At 31.7% G+C, this 15719-nt stretch overlaps 1 protein-coding gene across 4 annotated transcripts in view; it reads left to right on the top strand.

Moving 5' to 3' along the window:
- LOC120430271 (calcium uniporter protein, mitochondrial) overlaps positions 1 to 15719 on the top strand; it is a 252751-nt gene that overhangs the window by 220315 nt on the left and 16717 nt on the right. For all 4 annotated transcript variants that reach the window (XM_039595400.2, XM_039595403.2, XM_039595393.2 and 1 more), the window contains exon 5: positions 12609 to 12714. In XM_039595400.2, coding sequence (XP_039451334.1) covers positions 12609 to 12714 — 106 coding nt within the window. The remainder of the gene's footprint in view (positions 1 to 12608; positions 12715 to 15719) is intronic.

The raw sequence follows: 15719 nt of genomic DNA, 5'->3' as shown, positions 1-15719 counted from the left end.
AGAGGGTGTGGTGAGTGCCAAACAGAGCAAAAGTACTGCGTTTGTTGCTATTGTGAGGAGATTCTGCGGCGATCAAACGAAAAGGAGAGGAATCTTAATGCGAGCGAATAAAAGTCAAAGGCAGACGGTAACGAGTCTTGAAGGTTTTTCACTTGTGTGGAATTTGTTGAAAGTTTTTATGCAGAAAAATTTCTAAAGAATTTGAAGTCAGAACTGTTGAGAGTTTTTTTTTTGCATTTTCCCCAAAAATAAATTGACGAATGATAATGAACGATTTTTTGCGGTTTGTTTTTTTTTTTTAATAATCTAATAATCTTACATTTTTTAATGAAACTAGGTTATTTTTAAATTACGGTATTATCTTCTTATGTTTTTTGTCACCGTTAGCAAACAAAAATTAGACCTTTTAATAAAATACGATTCAATCACTTCTTGTTGAAATTTCCCGAATTTCCGGGACATCTAGATTTTTTTTTAAATGTTTTATTGTAATTCCTTAAATTTTATTGAATTATTATAATTTTCCGAATTTACAAACAAAATTAAACCTCTTTACAAAGTACGCTTGAATTTCTTTTTTTATTAATCAAAATTTTAAAGCTGGTTTTAAAATTTCTTGAATTTTATTGAGTTTTATGATTTTTTTATGTATTTTATCCCGTCCCGCCCGTGGGATCAATCGGACCGCGCACTGGACTTACAATCCAGAGGTCGCCGGTTCGAATCCCGCCGGGCGCTCTAAAATTCTTTGTGTAAATATGAGTATTCGGCCCGTCGCTCCGTGCCATACTTTCATACACTTAGGAGCCCAGGGCGGCGAAGTCCTTGTAGATAAAAGAAAGACACTAGTGGTTGGTACTAGCAATAGTGGCCGATAGCTATAAAGTCAACTTCGTTCGTTTATGAAATATTTAAATTTCTCGAATTTCGTCAATTCCTGGAAATACCAAATTTCTGAAATTTCATGAAATTATTGAAATTTCTTGATTTTTTTAATTGTTTCAATTTATTTTTTTAAGTTCTGTGCCACAAGTACAAGCACGAATTAGTTTTTTTTTTTCGATAGAGTACGTTTGAATTCCTTGTTTTAAATAATTTTAATTTCGCGGGTTTCTTAAATTTTTAATAATTATTTTATAAATGTAATTAATGTTATAATCTTATTTGTATTTATCGAATTTTATTAACATTCCAACGCCCAAGGCTCCAAAAAAGTTGGAACGGTAACTTCAACTCAATGGTTCTCGGGCATAACTCAACCAATCAAGATGATTCTTCTTTCCAGTGATTTTTTAGGATGTCTAGATGATTCTAGACCTTTGCAGAACTTAATTAGATCAAATCTGTAATTTTTGCGATCAAAAACATCGTTCCAACTTTTTTTTTCGCGTGTAAAAAAAATTCGCCGAAAATTCCGCAGAGGCAGTCGTTTAAAAAAAGTTGGAACGATGTTTTCGGTCGCAGAAATTATAGATTTGTTCAAATCAAGTTCTGCAAAATTTCAGGATCATCTAGACATTCTTACAAATCACTGGGAACAAGAATCGTCCCGATTGGTTGAGTTATGCCCGAGAACGGGCGTGTTGAAGTTACCGTTCCAAATTTTTTGAGAGGCTTGGGCGTCCGTGTAAGTTGGACATGCGTTGGGCGTTCCAGTGTTAAATTATTCGAATTTCTTGAACTTTAAATATTTTTTTAAATTTCATTAATTTCTCATAAATTTTGCTTTCATTTCAATTCCTTGATTTTTGAATATTCTTAAATTTTGAAGGGTTCTTGAGCGAGCTAAAACCATTTTTTTTAGGTTCAAATCAAGGGTCATGATTTTCGGTTCAATGAACAGAAACCACTCACTCATTGCCTATCCATTCGTCGCCTATTCCAACCCGCTAACATTCATGAGCGAATGATACTCGCAAGCAACCAGCGAGTGGCCCGAACTGTTCACTCAGCAAACAAATAGGGGAACTATACCCTTTCTCAGCCTATTTCTATTATCGGCCTATCAGCACTTTGATCATGAATTACAGCTTTCATAAAGTGTTTTTGACTGTTCCAAAGTAATGAATAGCTCAAATAAAAGTGAGCAAGCAACTATCCATTGTTGAAACATCTGAAAATGTTGATTTAATAGCGGAAAACGGAAAAGTGATGAGAATTGGTCGAACGGCTTAGAGTGATTAGAATGGGCATATTTCCCCTACATCTTAAAAATTTTTGCCTACTCCGTCGCTCGACGACACTTACACACTACCATACTCAGCGAAGCAGCCCGGGAGCATGTTGACAGCTCCCATACAAACTCAGCGTACCCCTTTTTGTGGGCCCAGTGGGCCTAAGATGGCGAGCTTTGATATCATCTAGCCAAACATTTGAAAATGGCGAATAGTTTAAATTAATATAGTTTTTGCCTTGTTTCGGTTTAAAACGTCAAAATAAGCATTCTGGAATCATTTTCTTGAAAAACTTGTTTAAAGATACGCCACGTTAAAATATTAGTCTCGAACAGTTGGAGGGAGCATGCCGCGAAAGCCGTCACGAAAAAAAAAGTTTCCCATGCAAATTTTTAGTTGCGTTTTTATTGGGCGGACTCCTACGAGGCCCATTTGCCATCTGTCGGTGGATACGCGCAACTCACGAAAACTGTCATGTTAGGGGACGGCTGCAGCGAAGAGCCATTCTCACAAAATGCCAGAGCGGCAATCTTTTTGTCTTCACGCCCTCAGTTTGCCATCAATTTGATATTTTCTTGGTGGAAATTTCTTTGAATGGTGTCTGTAATGTTATGAAATCAAATCGGATCAGATCGGAGACGATCGGCCTGCCGGAGCCGTTCGGAGACTGAGCCGATCAGAGAGAGAAGGAGAGTAGAAGAGAGTGTGTTCGGGAGCGAATGGTGTGAAAGTGACAAACGGTAGGAATTCATCAGGGCAGTATCGCGTCGCCTGCTATTTGTGCTCACGAATGGAGTGGTTGATTTTGGACCCTTGGTTCAAATGTTTAATGGAATTTTAAGTGCAATTGTGCAATCAAATTAAATCAATTCAAAATGCATTCTCCTACGCTTAGAATCATTTTTAGCCAGTTTGGATTAATTCAAAAATCTTTGGAATTTTGTTGAAATTTTGATGTACATAACCGCAAAAAGCTTTTTTTACATTTTTTTTCTTGGAAAATCTTACATTTTTTGAAGACTAATGATGCACATGCATACTATACGCGTGTAATGCATTTTTCAATGGTTTTTGTCACTAAAATATTCAAATTCTGGCTTGTAATTTAAATTTTATTATTTTTTTCATGAATGCATTTTTAATCAATATCAGGTTATAAATAGCTAATGTGAAGTCACCAAGCATGTTTCTATCAAATCTTTTGCAATAGTTTGTTTAAATAGGGAGAATTTGCAAATTAGACCGAATTCAATTTGAGTCTTTAACCTTCCAAACATACAAGAATTTCCCCAATCAACATTCTACATAGTTTGGAGTTAAGAGCGAGTTTTTCACCAATGTGTTACAGGTCGTATCGAGGTGCTCCGATTTGGATGAAACTTTCAGTGTTTGATTGTCTATACATGAGATGAACTCATGCCAAATATGAGCCCTCTACGACAAAGGAAGTGGGGTAAAACGGGCTTTGAAGTTTGAGGTCAAAAAAACATAAAAAATCTTAAAATTGCTCGAATTTCCGTAAAACTTCATCAATTCCAACTCTCGTAGATGCATTTGAAAGGTCTTTTGAAGCACTTCAAAATGGGCCATAGACATCCAGGATCGGTGTGACTTTTTCTCTTAGCTTTTGCAAATTACTGTCAAAAATTGATTTTTTTAACCTTAATATCTTTTTGCAACAGCCTCAAACACCCATACTCCCTTAGGTCAAAAGATAGGTAATTTCATGGAATATAAGTCTACGGTATTAACTTTTTGGTCAATCGCAGTTTTTCTCATAGTTTTTCGATTTTTCTACAACAAACATTTTACAACGTTAGTTTTTGCCCTGTAGGCCTCCATTGCGGCACTTTTTGGTCTCAATTTTGTCATATTCGAAATCCTCGGAAAATTTCACGTTAGTCAGAAGTATTGGAGTGGTAAATTTGATTGGAAAAATTGCCATTTAGAATGAATTAAATTTTTTTTTACAATTTGTTGGATTAGGGGTTAGACAGGTTTTTGTTACTTGAAACAGCATTTGTCGTATTGACCACAGAGTAAATAAGATCTATTTCTTTTTTTCAAAAATGTTTTATTTAATTTTAAAAGATTAACTGGATTTGGTTTTAATTACTTAATTTTAGTAAGATATTTTAAACAAGCTATCTTCGATTTTCGTTGATAATGTAATCGCTGACACAGAAATCGTACTCGATAACGATAATTTCATCGATAACATCCTTGAATTTAAAATATTGTTTCGATGTTATTTTCGCAAATATTTTATTTTAAAACCCTTTCAGGCCTGATAGGTTATATATGACCCAAAAATCAAAATATTCTAAACTAGCCTATAATTTTTGTATGGTCCTCAGGACCATTTTCCAATCATTAAATAAAAAAAATTCTGGAAAATTCAGGCCTTAATGGGTTAAGCAATATATATTCGATTAATTTGGCATACAAAAGCTATCGATTGTTCGGCTTGTCTTGGCCAATCTTCCAGTTCATTAAAAATTATATGGCTTCGATTGACTGAACATTTTTATATGCTAAAAACATCAGAATGTAAGTTGAGAAACAAAAAAAAAATATATTATATTTTATAATATATTATTAAATAATTTTGATTTAACCTTTTGATGATGTATGCATGTTGATTGGGGACGACCCATGTAAATCAAATCAATAGTGAGAAAATTTACACTGGTCTTATTTGTGAAATCGATGTATTGTACCACAAAATATAATCATTAAAATTTATATTTTTAAATACAAGCAATTGCAAGACACTGTAAATTTTAAAACCCATTTTTCATTGAAATGTTGAAACCATGGCTTGCAATTTCAGTTTTTTATTATTTGTACACTATTAAACTCAACCTGGAAATTAAAATGAGCCCTTAATTTTATGAACCCGGACAGACGGTAATAACTAAATTCATGTCATTTCAATAACAAATACTATTTCAATAACAGAATGTGTTATGAATTCTTCTTGAAAAATCCATTTTTGCATAAGAGTTGAATAACAGTTTATGTTATCATAACAAAATTTGTTATTAGTCTGATATTGATTGAAAGCAAACACAACATGGGAATAAATTTTTTTTGTTATGGAAGAATAACTCCAACTGTTATTGGGATGATCGGATTAGTTGTTAAAATAACAAAAAATAATAACAAAGATTTGTTCGAAGAATACACAAAAAATCATAACGACGAATATCAAATCTTGTTATAAATAACAAAAAATGTTATTGGTCTAGTATTTTCAAAAATAAATATAATATATAAAAAAAATGTTATTCCAAAGTTATTATCGTCTGCTCGGGAATGCATTATTAACAATAGCAATTCAGACTTCAATATTTAAAATTTCGAAAATATGAATCGTCAAATAAGTCATTCTATTTGAAAATCAAATTGTTTCTTTCATATTATAGCATCGGTTTTAAGTTTTAACTTTAACCCTTCTATCAGTGTTAAATCCACAAACAATCCGGATCTAAATCAAGATAAAAAAAAATCTCAAATTATATTAAAATCCCCTCAAAGATTCCGAGCTAAGCTACGTACTGCTCCTTAAGTGCCACCCTTTTGCTAGAGATTAGAATCACGCGATAGGTCACACACTAACCGCCTAGAGGTGACGCTTATCAACGAAAGCGCCTGAATGTATGCGCTACCCACAGCCTCAGAGCTTCTTATTACAAAACGGGGGCGAACGCGTGAAATTGGCTCATTTCCTCTCGGCTCACAATAGAGTTATCTAAGCCCACTCTCACACACACTAGCACCCCATTTGTTTTGCTTGCGGGTACAAAATTTAACCTCAATCTTTTTCGTGTACGTATACGCAATACATGAGCACGTAGATAACTCTATTCCAAGCGAGCAGGGGGTAGCTTTTTGTCTTCATCTAATCTAGAAAAAAAGAGGAATTTGAGCAGAATCAGCACCAACACACACACACACACTTTAGTGCTGGGAGATCAAGCTGATTGCGGTCGTTCCGCCTGGGGATGTGTTGTAAGGTTTTGAGCGGATCCAACAATGCCTCCTCTTGTCGTCTACCGCGACGAAGGACGTCTTTTGTTATCAGTCACGCTGTGTGTGTGTGATGGGTTGAAGTTGATGTCTGGAGTTTTTTTTGAAAAGGACCAATAAACCAAATTTTCAGTTTTTGCTTTTTGGGTGTTTTTCAATACCCCTGACTAAAGGCGGTTCTAAAAACACCCAAAAAGCAAAAACTGGAAATTTGGTTTATTGGACCTTTTCAAAAAAAACTCCAGATGTGAGCTTTTGATGGAAGGATGTTTGAAAGTTTCAAAGAATTTATGATTTTTTTAAAATTATGGTGTAAGATAAAATAGTAGAAAATAACTGAAACATAAGATAGAGAAATACTCTCAGAATACCTCAAATCAAATAAAAAAAACAATCCACTCGGAAGACTTCAATAAAACTCAAAACACAAGATAACAAAAATTGACGTAAAACAAAAGCCCACTCGATGAGAGAGAGTGCCCTCTTAGGCCTTCCGTGGCGAGTATTTTTTGCTCTGGTTTTTTTCCAAAGCAAACAAATTGAACGAAAAAAAAGGATCCCCCCCAAAACAGAAAACTTCTCACCAATCCCTCTCGTACTGGCTTTGAAGGACATTATCGGGACCGGGATTTGCCGGAATGTCGCGACGCGTCCTCTTGCAATAAATTATTCAAGACTACTTTAAATCGGAGTTTACTTTCCATCCGCCTTTGAGTGGGGCCTTTAATTTGTCTGTTTTGTGGACGTTCTGCTCTGGATTTTTATTTGCTTTCGCTCGCACTTTTTTTTTGTGGGGGAAAGTCTAGACAATGTTTTTGGTTGTGATTCAATCAAAGCCAATTTGTTCGAGAAAATATGTCGTTATTTCCCGAGAAAAAATTTTAGTCTTTTTTATCCTAAGTAATGTAACTTTTTTGTCTTGTAACTAAATGTAGGTTCGCTATTTTTAGTATTTTTAGTATTTTTAGTATTTTTAGTATTTTTAGTATTTTTAGTATTTTTAGTATTTTTAGTATTTTTAGTATTTTTAGTATTTTTAGTATTTTTAGTATTTTTAGTATTTTTAGTATTTTTAGTATTTTTAGTATTTTTAGTATTTTTAGTATTTTTAGTATTTTTAGTATTTTTAGCATTTTTAGTATTTTTAGTATTTTTAGTATTTTTAGTATTTTTAGTATTTTTAGTATTTTTAGTATTTTTAGTATTTTTAGTATTTTTAGTATTTTTAGTATTTTTAGTATTTTTAGTATTTTTAGTATTTTTAGTATTTTTAGTATTTTTAGTATTTTTAGTATTTTTAGTATTTTTAGTATTTTTAGTTTTTTTAGTATTTTTAGTATTTTTAGTATTTTTAGTATTTTTAGTATTTTTAGTATTTTTAGTATTTTTAGTATTTTTAGTATTTTTAGTATTTTTAGTATTTTTAGTATTTTTAGTATTTTTAGTATTTTTAGTATTTTTAGTATTTTTAGTATTTTTAGTATTTTTAGTATTTTTAGTATTTTTAGTATTTTTAGTATTTTTAGTATTTTTAGTATTTTTAGTATTTGAGCAGTTCTCTAGGATTTCGGTCATTCGATTTTTTTTGTATTTTTTAATCCGACTGAAACTTTTTTGGTGCCTTCGGTATGCCCAAAGAAGCCATTTTGCATCATTAGTTTGTCCATATAATTTTCCATACAAATTCGGCAGCTGTCCATACAAAAATGATGTATGAAAATTCAAAAATCTGTATCTTTTGAAGGAATTTTTTGATCGATTTGGTGTCTTCGGCAAAGTTGTAGGTATGGATACGGACTACACTGGAAAAAAATAATACACGGTAAAAAAAATTTGGTGATTTTTTTATTTAACTTTTTATCACTAAAACTTGATTTACAAAAAAACACTATTTTTATTTTTTTTTATTTTTTGATATGTTTTAGAAGGCATAAAATGCCAACTTTTCAGAAATTTCCAGGTTGTGCAAAAAATCACTGACCGAGTTATGAATTTTTTAATCAATACTGATTTTTTCAAAAAATCGAAATTTTGGTCGTAAAAATTTTTCAACTTCATTTTTCGATGTAAAATCAAATTTGCAATCAAAAAGTACTTTACTGAAATTTTGATAAAGTGCACCGTTTTCAAGTTATAGCCATATTTAAGTGACTTTTTTGAAAATAGTCGCAGTTTTTCATTTTTTTAAATTAGTGCACATGTTTGCCCAGTTTTGAAAAAAATATTTTTGAAAAGCTGAGAAAATTCTCTATATTTTGCTTATTTGGACTTTGTTGATACGACCTTTAGTTGCTGAGATATTGCAATGCAAAGGTTTAAAAACAGGAAAATTGATGTTTTCTAAGTTTCACCCAAACAACCCACCATTTTCTATCGTCAATATCTCAGCAACTAATGGTCCGATTTTCAATGTTAATATATGAAACATTTGTGAAATTTTCCGATCTCTTCGAAAAAATTTTTTTTGGAATTTTCAAATCAAGACTAACATTTCACAAAGGCCAAACATTCAATATTACGCCCTTTTAAAATGTTTGTCTTGATTTGAAAATTCCAAAAATATTTTTTTCGAAAAGATCGGAAAATTTCACAATTGTTTCATATATTAACATTGAAAATCGGAGCATTAGTTGCTGAGATATTGACGATAGAAAATGGTGGGTTGTTTGGGTGAAACTTAGAAAACATCAATTTTCCTGTTTTTAAACCTTTGCATTGCAATATCTCAGCAACTAAAGGTCGTATCAACATAGTCCGAATAAGCAAAATATAGAGAATTTTCTCAGCTTTTCAAAAATATTTTTTTCAAAACTGGGCAAACATGTGCACTAATTTAAAAAAATGAAAAACTGCGACTATTTTCAAAAAAGTCACTTAAATATGGCTATAACTTGAAAACGGTGCACTTTATCAAAATTTTAGTAAAGTACTTTTTGATTGCAAATTTGATTTTACATCGAAAAATGAAGTTGAAAAATTTTTACGACCAAAATTTCGATTTTTTGAAAAAATCAGTATTGATTAAAAAATTCATAACTCGGTCAGTGATTTTTTGCACAACCTGGAAATTTCTGAAAAGTTGGCATTTTATGTCTTCTAAAACATATCAAAAAATAAAAAAAATTAAAAATAGTGTTTTTTTGTAAATCAAGTTTTAGTGATAAAAAGTTAAATAAAAAAATCACCAAATTTTTTTTTACCGTGTATTATTTTTTCCAGTGTAGTCCGTATCCATACCTACAACTTTGCCGAAGACACCAAATCGATCAAAAAATTCCTTCAAAAGATACAGATTTTTGAATTTTCATACATCATTTTTGTATGGACAGCTGCCGAATTTGTATGGAAAATTATATGGACAAACTAATGATGCAAAATGGCTTCTTTGGGCATACCGAAGGCACCAAAAAAGTTTCAGCCGGATTAAAAAATACAAAAATTAAAATTGAAGAAAAAAGACCGATTTCGTAGAGAATTGCTCATTTTTAGTATTTTTAGTATTTTTAGTATTTTTAGTATTTTTAGTATTTTTAGTATTTTTAGTATTTTTAGTATTTTTAGTATTTTTAGTATTTTTAGTATTTTTAGTATTTTTAGTATTTTTAGTATTTTTAGTATTTTTAGTATTTTTAGTATTTTTAGTATTTTTAGTATTTTTAGTATTTTTAGTATTTTTAGTATTTTTAGTTTTTTTAGTATTTTTAGTATTTTTAGTATTTTTAGTATTTTTAGTATTTTTAGTATTTTTAGTATTTTTAGTATTTTTAGTATTTTTAGTATTTTTAGTATTTTTAGTATTTTTAGTATTTTTAGTATTTTTAGTATTTTTAATATTTTTAGTATTTTTAGTATTTTTAGTATTTTTAGTATTTTTAGTATTTTTAGTATTTTTAGTATTTTTAGTATTTTTAGTATTTTTAGTATTTTTAGTATTTTTAGTATTTTTATTATTTTTAGTATTTTTAGTATTTTTAGTATTTTTAGTATTTTTAGTATTTTAGTATTTTTAGTATTTTTAGTATTTTTAGTATTTTCAATATTTTTAGTATTTTTATTATGAAAAAAATGTGTTCTCTTAACATAGAGGTGGGCAAAAAAGAGCGAGCCGCTCAAAGAGCCGGTTCACTGAAAAGAGCGAACGAACCATTGCTCACAAAAAAAAACCACGTTATTTTTAAATCTCCGGTCTTTTGGAAGAACCGTTTCAAGATGGCATGATTTTTGTTATAAATATAATTTAATGAATTTCCAAAAAAAGTAGCATTAAATTAGCTTATGAGAATTGAAAATTCAATTTCAAACATTTTAATGCCAATAAAAATTAATCCCAAAAATTTATGATTTTCTAAACGAAATGAAAAAAAAATCATTGTGCAACTGATTGTGTATTGAAGTATTACCGGAATACAAATTTGAGCATTTCAAATTGCATACTTTGTAAAATATTACCAGAAATTTACTAAATAGTTTAGAGATTTTGAAAAAAAAACACAGAATATTTTCTCCAAATAAAATATTAGCATTAGTTCCATTATTGCAGAAATAAACGCAATTTTAAAATCAATAGCAATTTGTCCAAAATCCTAGATTTAAGTTTGGATGCCATTAATTACTCGAATGTGAGGTGGGCAAAAAAGAGCGAGCCGCTCAAAGAGCCGGTTCACTAAAAAGAGCGAATGAACCATGGCTCACAAAAAAAGAACCGCGGTTCTTTTTTAAACTCCGGTCTTTAGAAAGAACCGTTCCAAGATAGAATGATTTTTAAACTTTTTATAAATATAATTTATTGTATTTCGAACAAATTGCATCATAAAATTTGTTTTTAGAATTGAAAATACAATTCTAAATTGAAAAATACGTGCTTATAAAAAATAATCCCAAAATAGCATTGCTGCCGAACACCTCTTAAAATTTTTCAAACTCATTTTCAGTTTCCTACTTTTCTTTGAAATTCAAAAAGTAAACGATTTTTTAAACAAAATTAAAAAACTTTTTTTAATAACTGATCGTACATTAATGTATTATCCGAATACAAATTTGTGCATTTAAAATTGCATAGCATAGCAAAAATCTACTAAATAGCTAAGAGATTATGGAAAAAAATAACTCTCTTGCCTGATTAAACTTCAGCGTTTATAGACTTCATCGAATAAATCAGAATTTAGAAAAGAGTTTGCAGAATATTTTCTTCAAATAAAATGTCAGCATAAGTTCAATTTTGACAAAAGTAAACGCAAATGATTTATAAAATTCCAATCTGAAATAACTTTAAAATCACAACATTCTTAAAAATAACCTTTTTATCCAAATTTTGAAAAAGAGCGAAAAAGCCGTTCAAAAGGGCTGCTCTTTTTAATGAGCGAACGAAATTGAGCGGCTCCTAAAAAAGAGCGATTTTGCCCACCTCCCTTTAAAAAGTACAGGTTTGTTTGAAAAGAGTACTAAACATCCTCGAAAACACACCTTTCGAGGTGAAAACGTCAGCAAAACTTCTGAATAACCTTCTAATCCTTTCAACACTACATCGCCAAAACATGCATTTCCCCCTCCCTGCTCAGAACAATTCACGAAAATTTACTCAACTTGTTCAACAAACTCGTTCCTCCTGGGGTGGTCTTTGTACCTCCAGCACGGTTACTTCTTACAAAAAAGAAGCGATGCAAAATAACACTCCACCAACGAAAGCATTACAAAAACTTTTCGCGTCGACTTTCCCTCTCTCGCTTCAGCAATTCTTGGAAAATGTGTGGAAAATGGTCATAATTCAATTTTTGCCACCAATTTTTGTGGATCCAACCTCGTAAAACAAACGCGATAAAGACGAAACAGAATGCGGGAGAAAACGCAAACTTTTCCCTTCGCCAAAAAGTGTGCATAAAGACAGTAAAAATGGCGAAAAGTTTTCCTCGCCTTTCCATTATGTATTTATTTCGGTTGCAACGACTTGTTCAGAGCAAGAGCGAGAGAGATGGTGTCCCAAAATAGTTTGTCTTCCTTTGGTGTGCTAAGTTGACGTGAAATATCGTGTTTTATGCAAATCAGGACTAAGTGGACGAGCAGAATTATTTCTCTATTTGGACGAATAAACGCAAGAGTTGGACAAATTAGTGAGTCCGACTAAAATTGTTCAGTCGAAATTTCGCCCCAATAACAGTTTGAAAATTTATGCAAATTTGCCGTGATTTTCAACTGCGGAGCCCCGTGCCTGATTGCGACGGAAAAACTAATTTCCGTTACTGATGGTGCTGCCAGCGGAGAACGTGCGCGATTAGCTAATCGAATTCTCCACTTGATGATTGGATTTTGAGAGGAGGAAATTTACAACATCGTGAAATATAAATTTTGTTGCTGCTGGATTGGGGAAAAAAACTAAAATTTGTTTCCATTTTTCCTTTTTTCTAGGTTGAGCCTCAACGACAGACAATACTACGTGACACCACCGAAACGTGAAAAAATTACCTCAGAGGAACTCACCAGACTGGGCGACGTGCAGGCGTTGGTTGCACAGGTGAGTTTATATTAGTTACACAGTAAAAAATAGTGAAAATTTGGAAGGATGATGTAATTTTACCTCAATTTAGACAAATATGGCACTACACCAGAAAAGTGGTGAAATTACATATTTTTAGAGGTAAAATTACACATTTTTCTGACAATGCAATTCTCTACGAAATCGGTTTTTTTATTTATTTTTTTTTGTATTTTTAAATCCGGTTGAAACTTTTCTGGTACCTTTGGCATGCCCAAAGAAGCCATTTTGCATCATTAATTTGTCCATATAATTTTCCATACAAATTTGGCAGCTGTCCATACAAACATGATGTATAAAAATTCATTAATTTGTATCTTTTGATGGAATTTTTTGACCGATTTGGTGTCTTCGTCGAAGTTGTAGGTATGGATAAGGACTACACTGGAAAAAAAGATACACGGTAAAAAAATTGGTGACTTTTTATTCCACTTTTTGTTACTAAAACTTGATTTGCAAAAAAAAAAACTATTTTTCATTTTTTATATTTTTTGGTATGTTATAGGAGACAACAAATGCAAACTTTTCAGAAATTTCCATTTTGTTCAAAAAATCTTTGACCGAGTTATAAATTTTCGAATCAATAAGGATTTTTTTAAAATCAATACATTGGTCGCAAAGATTTTTTAACTTAATTTTTTGACATTTCAAAACGGCGTAATATTGTTAGTAATGTTAGTCTTGATTTAAAACAATGAAAATGTTGTTCTCGAAAAGATCGGAAAATTTCACGAATGTTTCATATTTTAACATTGAAAAGCGGACCATTACTTGCTGAGATATCGACATTAGAAAATGGTGTGTTGTTTGGGTGGGACTTAGAAAACATCAATTTTCTTGTTTTTAAATCTTTGCATGGCAATATCTCAGCAACTCAGCAGAGAATTTTCTCAGCTCTTCAAAAATATTTTTTTCAAAATTGGGCTAACATGGGCACTTATTTAAAAAAATGAATAACTGCGACTATTTTCAAAAAAGTTACCTTAAAATGGCTATAACTTGAAACCGGTGCACATTATCAAAATTTCATTTAAGCATTTTGGATTGAAAATTTGATTTTACATCGAAAAATTAAGTTGAAAAATTTTTGCGACCAGCATTTCGAAATCTGAAGAAAAAATCAGCATTGATTGATTTTTGCAAATGAAGTTTAGTGACAAAAAGTGAAACTAAAAATCATCAAAAAAAAATTACCGTGTATCATTTTTTTTCAGTGTAGTCCATATCCATACATTCAACTTTGCCGAAGACACCAAATCGATTCAAAAATTCCAACAAAAGATACAGATTTTTGAATTTTCACATATCGTTTGTATGGACAGCTGCCAAATTTATATGGAAATTTATATGGACAAACTAATGATGTAAAATGGCTTCATTGGGCATACCAAAGGCACCACAAAAGTTTCAGCCAGATTAAAAAATACAAAAAAAAAATAAATGACCGAAATCTCAGAGAATTGTTCAGATACTAAAAAGTCTGTAACAAAAATCTTGGTGCAAAAGCTCTGCTTGATGTGTATCGTTAAAAAATAGTAATTATTAATGCGTTCAGGAATATATAAGCCAAAAGAAAACATTTACATTTACAGTAAAAATTGTATGATTGTATTTAATTGTTTAAAAAATGATGCTGAAATATATTATTAGACAAAAAAGGCTTAAATTCATCAATTTACTAATGAAAAGTTTGTAGAATTTGGACATAACACTAAGCTAAAATTAGGCATATTTTCTATTTTATAGACTTTCTATAAATTTTATTTTGTTTAAGCTTCAGATCAGTAGATCAGTAGTGCGGTGCCTGTGTGGACGCGCAGTCCTGTTTTTTCGTGTTATTTTCCGTCTCTTTTATGTCGCTGTTCGAGTGCATGGGGTGATTGGTCATTATAATTAAATAATGGCATCAGTAGTGCGGTGCCTGTGTGGACGCGCAGTCCTGTTTTTTTGTGTTATTTTCCGTCTTTTTTGTGTCGCTATTTGTGTACATGGGGTGATTGGATTTCTTCTTCTTCTTTTTTCATTTATTTTTTGTTCGCGCGTTCGTTGGCCGATGAATTTTATTTTTGTTCTCTTTATATAGTTTTCGATAGAAACGATCCGATTTTTGTTTTTGAGACAAGCAAGTCGTATTGCTGGATTAAGTCCTTTCCATATCATCGAGGATCGGAAGGCACGTCGACGGATATGTTTTAAGGCTTATGATATAAAATAATTTTAATGAATGAAGCCCTTCCTACATCACCGTTGATCGGAAGGCACGCCGACGGAGTTTTTCGGGAGAATCGCGGTCGAATTAATACTATATTTAAATCCCTAGATAGGTATCTTTCCGCAGCCGGCTGCCTAAGATTTTTAAAATTTCAACCCATAAACAAATTGCTCATGGTCGCATCACCTACCACAGTGAATCCTGACCTCATACCCATCTTACTAACCCCTCAAAACTCATGTGATACTTTGTCGGAGACGCAGTCGATTTGGCGGTCCCATCACTCAAGTATCGGACTAACATTCCCATCCACTTCCCCGTGTCTTACCACTGGTCGTGGCCGGCGTCGGTATTGATCAGCACGATAGGGACCTTTGAAAATTGCGAAGGGGTGATGATTGGTTCCTACTTTTCATCTGTGGTCCACGGAGCAATGTTTGGGGGTCCTGGTCAATAACGAAGTAGCAGCTACGGGTAGACACCAATGCTATGCTATGCTATGCTATGCTATTTTATTTTGTTTAAGCTTCAAGTTTGTCTCCATTGGTCGTTAAAAATCATCCAAAATGCCTTCATTAAACCCGTAATGTCGTTTTATTTATTTCAATAAAATATCAAGTTTTGTTTTATTCCCGAAGTTTTTGGATTTTTTTTTTAACATATTCTATTCGTCCATCTTGCACTAGTTTTTTTTTTTGTGTACCATAAACAGTGGTGACTTTGATAGAATTTCAATTTGTTTTTGGAATATTTTCCAACAGGTAAGGTTTTT

Source organism: Culex pipiens, chromosome 3 (genome assembly GCF_016801865.2).
Source record: "Culex pipiens pallens isolate TS chromosome 3, TS_CPP_V2, whole genome shotgun sequence".
Classification (NCBI taxonomy): domain Eukaryota; kingdom Metazoa; phylum Arthropoda; class Insecta; order Diptera; family Culicidae; genus Culex; species Culex pipiens.
This window is presented reverse-complemented; position numbering and strand designations above follow the sequence as displayed.